Below are 10,000 nucleotides of genomic sequence, written 5' to 3'. Positions count from 1 at the left end.
CTTCGTGGTTGAAACAGTACAGGAGCACCAACATCAGCGCAAGGATTACCAAGATTAATAAGATACCGGCCACGGCACTGACTGGGGCTGAAACGCCCTTCTTACATATAGAAAGAAACTGAAAAAATAATAGGCACGCAATGCGTGTTAGTACATTAGGTTTGTGTTCTCCGCTTTTGTCCAAGTGCCTAATATTCCTGTAGAAAAAATATATATTTCCGAGACTAGATAATTTTTCTTGTAAAACTAAGAAAAACTAGCGGCTTTTATTTTGACTGTACAGAGACGAGCTTTTGCCTAAGAGTAACGTGTATGGGTCGGCGCACGGTCGGGGCGAGCATCATGGCTGTTTTAAAGACGTGGACGTTATAGAGAGGTAGCAATTAATGGTGGTTCGACTGTAGCGGTTTTTCACGTTTGCTTTGGTTTTGCGATTACTACGCTTAGTGATTGGTTTTAAATAACTCGCCCCACTTTTTCAGGCAATCAAAAGTTAAACCAAAACCAATCGTGACTCGTTCGCGCACGTTTACACACGCCTCGTGCCAGCTATAAGTATTTTTTTCGAGTTCTGATTGGTCCACTGGATTTTCTGTGTCATTTTTGATTGGCCAGAGTGATTTCTTTGGTTTTGGTTTACAACACTCAATCGAAAACCGCTCTATTAATACGTCCATTGGTAAGACCACTGAGTGAGGAATCTGCCTCCAATACTTTCTAAATCTAAACTCCGGACTAAAAAATGAGGATTCGAATAGACCACTGATGATATTCGTCTTCTTATTGTTATATTTTTATGAGGGCCACAAGTTTATCAGTTTGATTACTGTCAGGTGTCACCCTCGTTAAATAAAGTCATACTCTACTCTACTCTACTCTACTCTTCTCAGTATTGAACTGGAACTAGCTTGCAATCGAGGCTAATACGGGGGAATATCATTAAAAATAGCTTCATGTCATTTGCATTTGAAAAGATTCCCCGCATTAGCCCCCATTGCAAGGTAGTTCCAGTCCAATATCGAGAATACGAATATGGTTCATAGAATAGCTTACCGGGCAATCTTGCGGTTCCACAGTTCCATTCCGACAGAAATGCCCGTTAGGACACGTGATCTTGACAGTGACTTTTGGACAATAGTATTCTTCTGGACAGGGGACTGGGCGCTTGGCTCCAGGACAAATATACTTCGCAGGCAATTTGGAATCATACACCGGAATAGACTGGGAAGGACTACAGCATTTTCCAGTTTCACGGCATATTTTTGGCGAGTTTTCCTATAAGGTACAGTCAAGGTTTCAAATGCTAGTAAAATAAAAACAAGGCGATAGAAAGGATAGATTGCAGGAGGGGAGTGCAAATTACCCGATATACAATCACTAGATTACTTATCAACTTGCAATACGTTAACCGCCGCAGTGACGTACACTGACGTTTCGAGCGTTATACCTATGTTTCCTCCAATAGTGCAACTGTTTACTCCGATCCATTACTAAATAAACACACACGCGACCCACAAGCCGAAGAAGCGCTAACGTTCAAAAGTTAGCTTCCAAATTTGCTACAGCGATTTCAAGTTTACCTTCATCAACCTCAAGTCGATGAATAACCCAGTCTATCACTTGCTCGCCGACTTAACACAACAGTTCCTCTAGAAACCCATCGATATTCTACACAAATGCTCAGGCTTCAGCTTTGAGAAGAAAATTAACGGACTCCTTGACATGCACAGAACACTAAGCTTAAACGGTTCAATTGGCAATATGGCCAGATCATTTCTGCAAGGAATTTAAGTGTCGTCACGTACAAGGATAAAGGTGACACATTGAGAACTTCGAACCAAAAGTAAAACGTCTCATAAGCGAAAGGACTCCCTGCTGGACCATTTTAACCTCTGAGACCTTCTCTCTTTTGAAGAGACTGTGACACGAGAACAAGATAGAAGACTTACTGAAGCGTTGTTCAGCTTATCCCTGACACAGTATGCTCCCATGGGACATGGTATGATACAGACTTGGTCCTGGGCGCAGTAGAACCCTGCAAACAGTCAGAACGTCAACATTTCTACGCCATTTCTGGATATTTTCTACTTCCAATAAAAATATTACACAATTTATTAAAAACAAAACAGAAATTCACAAGTAATTAGGCAGCTAAAGTCGTTAAAATTTTCATTTGCATGAATTGTATGTGTTTTTTAAGCCAGGTTACAAGACACAAATTAATACATTTTTAATAAATCCTGGGTCAACTTTCGTGCAAATTTGAATAACCGAAAACAGGCCAAGCCTTATTATGAGTCCACCGCCGCCCCCCCCCCCCCCCCCCACCTCCCGGATCTCCCTCTCCAACTGCCAGGTCGATATTTTTTTAAAAAGACGCCATTTTCTGCCTGTGGTCCGCGGTACTCGAAGTACGGAGTACGAATTGAAGTACGGAGTGCTAGAAGCTTAAGCAAAGGTTATTGTTCATCGAACCATGTAGTTCTTAATCCATGTAACTTTACTACGCAGTATAAGATCTCATCAGGTGTCCCTCTATTGTCCCGCTACATCAACTGTGTTATGAATCGTGCAGAATGATCCCTCCTAAATATAAAAAGGCCGCTGTACAGTCTTACCATCTGGGCACGGCTCAACCTTTCTGATAACTGGGTTGAAGTAAAATCCCGCCTCACACGCTGATGAATTCTGTGGTTTCATACAAAATGGTTTCGTCCAACGTTCCCGCCGGCCAGGACTTTGTTGCGGCATTGGAGAAGGCGCGGTAACCGAGGCGTTACATGGTTTAGTGACTGGGTCTGGGCAGCAGGAATGAAGATACTTTGTGGGGCAGCAGGATGCGAGGGGTTTGTCAAAAACATCTGCAAGGCAAAACAATACATTGTCGCATCTGAGTAGTTTTAAAAGGCAGCGTTGTCGCATGAAACGACTGCGATACGACATGGATTTGAAAGTGGACCTCTATTTAACCAACCTCTATTTAACAAAGTACTCGGTTTAACGAACGATATTCTTCGACCCGTTCAAAATTACAGTAAAATGTATAGAACAGGACCTCGAAATAACGAAATCCTCGTTATAACGAACACAATCCAGGAGCCCAAACGCAAAATGTAGGCCTACTGTGTCTTGTTTATGAGGAGCACCAAGGGCTCACGCTTTCAATGCTGATACATTAACACTCAATTCCCCTCCAAACTCGTGAGTCCACCACGGGTATCACTTGTTATTGGATTTTAACTGATACCGTGTCTTCAAGTCACAGTTTTGTATTTTCTGGTTTTTGTTGCAAAATAAACTTACCAGCTATGTCTTCTATGACCAAATATAGTTTTTTATTTTGTTTTGTTTGTTTGTTATTGTTTTTGCCGTTTTTCATTCTCTTTCTTTTTTTTTTCCTTTGTTATAGGATCATATATTTTTAAGAAAGAGACGGGAAATCTTGGTGTCGTCTTGGAAAAAATTCTCGGTGTAAATTATGACGAAAAACTCTTTGAACCAGCGTCAGTAAATTGATATTTTGCGGGAACACAACGGGCCATCCCGAGCTGTCAAGATGGCGCCATCTTGACCGCGCGGGTAGCCTACCACAGCACGAGATTGGCTTGAGATTAGCTTCAGTCGTAGAGCCAGTCAAGAAACAATACATGAACAAAATTTAATGTGATTTGTAAATTAAAATGGCTGTTTATTATTATTTTTGTTCGCTGTCTTTTTGAAGAATGAAGTTCCATACAAATCCTTTAATTTTTGCTGCCAGTGTTACTGTAGTCCCCCGGGGGGGGGGGGGGGGGATGCAATTTATGGCTGTATTATTTCAATTTATGAATGGCTACTTGAAAATGACAAGAAAACGTTATGCTTTAAGTCTATACCATGACTTTCAGGTATATGAAAGGAGTACCTTTTTTCTAAAGGTATACGAAAGGGGTACAATTTCTGGCAAAATGGTATATAAAAGGGTAAGGGGTAAGAGCTCGGGGCACAGCCTCCCCGTACAAAACTTCTTTGTGTAACCCCCCCCCCCCCGGGGCTGTAGTCTAGTGATTCGTTGTACTGCTGGAATACCCCGTGGGATAACGGAGTGCCAAAAGCCGGGAAACGCGAATTTTTATTGACTAAAAGATCTTGAGTTTTGCTTAATTTAGTCACTTAAATCCGACCGACTGCATAATCCGAGTTCAATGTATTGTCAAGTTAAGTTTATGTAAGTTCGTCCATATGTGCTTCATTTAGTTGTCACTGAAAGCGAAGAAAACCGATGGCTTTGAAACCCTCCAGGTAGTGGGGGGGGGGGGGGTACGTGCCGCTCAACGGGGTAGTGATTTTGGGCTCAAGCTAGATCTAGAACGGGATATCCATTTTAGAGACAATTTCTAGAATGGGGTACGATATTTTGAATACACGGAATTTTTAAATTATCAGCAGCCAAAATGGGGTGTTAAACAACTGAACTGTTTGTAGAACGGGATATCATTTTGGATGTAATTCTTTCTAATACGAGGTGCTACTTTGTTTGACACGTACCCACCCAAAACATACCTTAGTATCCCTTCCCTCCCCCCGGAGTTTAAAAGCAGATTTGACTGGCTTTTGTTACGCGGACGAAAACCATTTAGCAGGTGTTTTCTGACAAGCAAACAATCGCAATGAAAATGCTTTCAAAATATATTTAAGTTAAAACTTCCAGCCGTTTTTTTTTTAAACACGGAAATTCATAAATGTGAATGTTGCCAGACACGTTTTCCATCACCTTTAACCTGCACGCATACTTGATTCGACTACGTTGAATATTACACTGTAGAAACAACGTATTCTACACTGTAAATTGCAACTTGTTTGGCCATTGCGTTAACTATTATTTTAAGACTCAATTACAGTCGACCTGCGACTAAACTGCCACCGACTGCGACTGAAATGCGATTGAAATTCGATTAAAACGCGACGTATAAATTGAGACCTGAGACGCTAGAGTGGCGTAGACTCGGCTAGCCATATAATGACTGTCATCGTCAGTTTTAGTTCGGAAACCCAAACTATTGAGGACAACAGGCGAAGAAAACATTTAAACAGTAAAAATTCAGCTCCAATGCATCATGATGTCCGATTTCGTCCCGTGACTGTAATGCCTTTTACAATTCCTCATTTCCTCATAAACGGTCGACTGAATATACCGTTTCAAATGAATTTTAATGTACATTTTCAAGTTAAATTAAAAGCCGCATTATAAAACAGTACCGTACGCGCACGTTAAATAAACCCAAATTCTATCCTAAGATCAAAATATCCGATCTGGCGGAATTTTGTGTAGCCCCGTCGTTTGTTTGGTGATGTTGTATTGTGAAACAGCTGCTTTTAATAATTAAATTACTGATATTCTTCGGTGCAACTCATCACAGTATTTCTTGCCGACTGTTGCAAATTAGCTGGAGACTAAGTACATGTAACATGCAACTGCATCACAAAGTTACTATCGATCATAAGAAACAAAGCAAGCACATGGGAAGACATACCTCCGCATTTCTCACCACTAACAACACCAAAAATAGGAACGAGACAGAACCACGCTGTAAACATGTACTGTCGAAGCCTTCGTTCATTGACCATTTTAACCTGGTTCCAGACAACAGTGTTTTCCAATGAGTGTCAAAAACGATTCTACTGGTAGCTGTAGCACAAATATTAGAAATGTGTAACTTATAGTACAAGGTACTCGAGGATTAGTTTTGCTAAGTAGCGGTAAGCGAGCGGGGCGCGCAGCTGCTCCAGACAGGATGTCACGCACCGTGATTCCGAGAAATGTGAGAGTTAACTTCCGGGACCTGGAAGATGAGTCACACCAGTTTCTTTCTTCTTTCTTTTTTTGTATCTCGTAACATTGCCCATTTGTTCAAAAATGCAAAACACTATAGACACAGAAACAACCCCCCCCCCCCCCCAAAAAAAAAAAAAAAAAATAACGCGAATTTAAGAAAAGTTCTGGTCAAATCCTTATAGTAAAAAAGTTAACATCAATAAAATTAACGCGAATTTTTGAAATTCACGTTAATAACATGTATCGTTAATTTCCTATTATAAGGTAGCAGGTGTTTTTGGGTAAGGTAGCAGATGCTCTTTGCCATGGGGTATGTAATGTAACAATAGAAACTTCGGGAGCCAATCAGATCACAAACAATTCAGTCGACTTACCGTTGTGACAATCGATCATATTTCGATGGACCACGGATATATCCGATCTTACATGCATGACTACCGATAAGTGCCCGGCAACACCGGGACAAATTTTGGCTGTGTTGTGGTCAAAATGTGCATGAAAATAATGGCGGATATTGCGAGATGCATTCACAACCTTCCAAGGTCGTACTTTTCATTTTAAACACGGAAATTCCCTCTTTGGGAAATAAAATAAAAAAAGACAAAACACCAATTAATTTTAAAGTGGGTCAAATACCAGCAGTTCACAAAGTACAGAGTGCTAAAACCTTGCTGGCGAAGAGTTTATCTTTCCTTCGACGGCCGCAAAAACAAGATGACATGGCTCTTCCAGTGTGGTTTGAATGCAGATCACGGACTTCTTGAATAATCGTGGACTTTGTGCGACTTCTGAAGACTTTACAAAGCAAAATGGCAATGTACAGTTTTGCTTCGAATTTGGATGGAATTTTTGGAAGGATCGGTTAAGCCGTCGCCGACGGCATGTAGTAATTCCAGGAACACCGGAACACGGAACACCCCGGAACACCCGGAACGGTATGAAAAACCCGGAACACCTTCTAGAAAACCCGGAACACCCCGGAACACCTTCCAGAAAACCCGGAACACCTTCCAGAACCTTTACATACCCCAAGAAAGCCTGGAACACACCCCAGCAAGGCGTTATTATTACCATGCTTACCATCGACTTATATTAACTAATGTTAATATTAATCGAGTACCAGAATAATCCGTGAATAACACCAAAGACAATTTTTTTATCAGAGCTTGAGAAAATGAATTTGAAAGTTCACTGGAAAAATTCGTCCTTTGAGCGATTCAGTGGGTATATTGGCGCTTAGAAATTTGTTTTCGATGTTTGGTGTCGTAAGAAATGATTTTTTTAAATACATAGTTTAAACAGTAACAAGTTTGCAATAAGATGTAAAAAATGCTCAAAGGCCTGGCAAAATTGTTTAAACACAACTTACATGTTCTTGTAAATTTTTATATATGTCAAACGCCATATCTTAGAAACGCAAAGCTTTATGAAAACAGAGAAATACTGTGTTCGCCACTATTTCTTCAAAAACATCCTGTTAGCCGTTGCATTCAGATGTTAATAAACAGAGACGGCTAACTAGAGGTAATCGTGTGGGGCGTAATCAACGAATAGCATCGTCACTAAAAGTGGTGTGGAAACTGCTTAGGTAAAGAAACGTTCAAGAAAAAAAAAAACATTTCAAACGTGGTGAGCACAGATGAGAAACTCAACAATATAAACAAGAAACGCGAACTAGATCGGCAGTGCCAGAAGAAAGGGGCTCAGAGCGGAAACGGGTCGCTTAGCTGTCCAGTGTCTCAGTCAAATCAAATCAAATGTAACTGGCATCGAAACCAAAAGGTTATCGTGTGCGGAGTAATCAACGAATATGATTACTGATGATGATGTTCAAAGAGAAGCATGATCTGTGCCCCCCGAACGTCAAAAATTTGTTTTCATTGAAAAGTTCTACTTACCACCTTAGAGGCGCAGATTTCCACATTCCCAGATTTAATAGCGGAGCTCCTAAGCGTAGCACCATAACCATGAAAGAAGGAACACTATCGAAATGAGTTTTCATGGTAAACATGGATAGCGGCATGGTTCGCGGGCGCGTACGGCGTACATACGTAGTCGCGCAACATGGCGGCCATAGTTTGATGGTAGAAAGAGTGAAGCAAGAATGCCGTATAAAGGCGGCCGTATAAAGGCGGCCTTTAAAATTTAAAGAGGTTTGAAAAGAAAAACAAGAAGCAATGAAACAAAATGTGGCTGAAAATTACGTGTAGAAATGATCGACCGCCAAAAAAGTGGACATTGAGAGCCATATTTAATCGATCGATGACTTTCGTGTCTATCTGTAAAGCCAGCATCGTACATAAAGGAGCATTCGAAAGCTAAATCGGGTTGATATAATAAACAAACCATTTTATTGCTACGGGGTAAAAAAAAAAAAAAAAAAAAAATTGACCCTCTGGGATTAGAACTCATGACCTCACGATCCGCAGACTGGCACCTTACCGATTGAGCTAATCCGGCAGACTCTGTGTTGCACGTTGAATATATCCTATATCAATGTAATAGATATTGTGGAGTCTACTAAACTGCTGCGAAACTATAACAGGATCGCGAAACTATTTTCTATTGCTAGAAAGCAGATAATTTACTGTACTCTAAAGTAATTTTTCGTGCCATGAGTAATGATTTTGCCCCGCTTTAAGATTATTATTTTTGTCGTACTGCTGAAGTTTAACCGTGAGCTATTTAAATTTGTCTTGCACCTATAAACCGCCATAAACATTAGTACTTTGGCCGCTTATTCACTAGAATGAAAACATTGTAAGCTCCAGTGAAAATTAAATAAATGGGGAGCTCCGCTTTTAGGCGTGCCTAAATCTATATATTACTGTCACTTATAGGAAGCACTCGCTGAGATATATCGTGCCTATGCTATAGAATCGACTCCCAACTAACTTAAAAAACTTACCGTCTCTGCAATCTTTTAAGACAGATCACTTTAACTAACCTTTCACTGAAAATTGAACATGGATGCGACAACTGCGTTTTATGTAGTACATGATTTATTTTAAATACGAATTAACTTATTTTAAAATTGTTATTGAAATTATTTGTAAATAGCGTAGTTAAATTTTAATCTGTTTTTATTGTAAATATCAATTTTAAGTCTTTTTATTATTGTTATTATTATTTATTTTATGTGTCCCCTATTAGTAGAGAGTGTTTCACTTTCGGCTAGAATTGCTCTGACACATTAATAAAGTTGTTGAACTCTTGCTCGAGGTAGGTTTTATGGCATTCCGTGAGGGGCAGACTCTTGACTCGTCCCCAGTCGTCTTTTGAGTCCGTCTTGAGTCAACTGCTGAACACGGAGGGAATCATCCTTTGCGCCTTGCAATTCTCGCATAAGAGACGACTGGAGACTAGTCAGGGGCAGACCTCCAGGGATTAAAAGAGAGCACAGAATAAACGAAGGCCCTTGTTTCTGAATACACGCCACGCGAAGATGATAGTGTACATCCGTTTCCCGAGAGGGGGTGCTGAGCAGCCCTGTTTCACGGTCCCTGGATGGTCGCCGTTCCTTTCGGGCAACACCAAAATCAAAAGGAGGACTGCAAATCGTTCCTGATGTTGATTTAAGTGACCCTCTGCACCCTTGGCAAACTTTTATGCGGGAGTGCATCTCTTTTTAAAAAGGACGGTCTTGCATTGGGCAATGGTTCGGAATGATTTTAGAGGTACGTTCGCTTTACCCGCTCATCGATAGGTAGCTTAGGGTGAGATCTTTTAGACGTCGAAGGGACGCTTCCCTTTCTACCAAGATTTTTAGGCATGTCAGTTGCTGCTGTGTTAGAAAGGTTTGTGCCCCTCTTTAAGCTAGAGCGTGATTGTTGTGTTTATTACGGCATTGAACAATTATTAAAAACAATATCATGGAGCATTGGGTATTTCGGAGGTGTTTTGGGTTTTCTAGAGGTATTCTGGATATTTTTGTACGTGAGTAGTAATGTACTACACTCTGAGGCAAATTTGCCTTAGAGATGTAATACATCACTACTGCCCGCCGACTGGAACAAATATGGGGACAAAAATGGATTCAAATATTGGAATCAAATATTGGAATCAAAACTGAAATTCAAGCCATGGAAAATCAAAACTGAAATTCAAACCCTAGAAAAACAAGCCTGTAAAACCAAGCCTGAAAAACCAACCCTAACTCAACCCTAGGTTCAAAATAAAAAAACT

General features: G+C 40.5%; 1 protein-coding gene and 1 long non-coding RNA gene across 2 annotated transcripts in view; both read right to left on the bottom strand.

Moving 5' to 3' along the window:
- The window catches only part of LOC144650983 (uncharacterized), a 19,187-nt gene extending 13,266 nt beyond the window's left edge, over positions 1–5,921 (bottom strand). Inside the window, exons 1-5 of the mRNA XM_078510833.1 lie at positions 5,514–5,921; positions 2,619–2,861; positions 1,950–2,035; positions 1,054–1,275; positions 1–118 (exon numbers count right to left, since the gene is read on the bottom strand). The exon at positions 1–118 is cut by the window's left edge and continues 197 nt beyond it. Of these exons, the coding sequence (XP_078366959.1) occupies positions 1–118; positions 1,054–1,275; positions 1,950–2,035; positions 2,619–2,861; positions 5,514–5,607 (763 nt within the window). The 5' untranslated portion in view covers positions 5,608–5,921. The remainder of the gene's footprint in view (positions 119–1,053; positions 1,276–1,949; positions 2,036–2,618; positions 2,862–5,513) is intronic.
- LOC144647830 (uncharacterized) lies at positions 3,419–5,121 on the bottom strand. Its single transcript, XR_013569636.1, has 2 exons — positions 4,468–5,121; positions 3,419–4,003 (listed from the first exon to the last, which is right to left on the bottom strand). It is a non-coding gene; the product is annotated as an uncharacterized LOC144647830 (long non-coding RNA).
- Positions 5,922–10,000: the final 4,079 nt, after the last annotated feature.

The sequence above is a fragment of the Oculina patagonica genome, chromosome 4 (genome assembly GCF_052425735.1).
Source record: "Oculina patagonica isolate OP01 chromosome 4, crgOcupat, whole genome shotgun sequence".
NCBI classification, from domain to species: Eukaryota; Metazoa; Cnidaria; class Anthozoa; order Scleractinia; family Oculinidae; genus Oculina; species Oculina patagonica.
The sequence above is the reverse complement of the archived record's forward strand: the minus strand, read 5'-3'. Positions and strand labels throughout refer to the sequence as shown.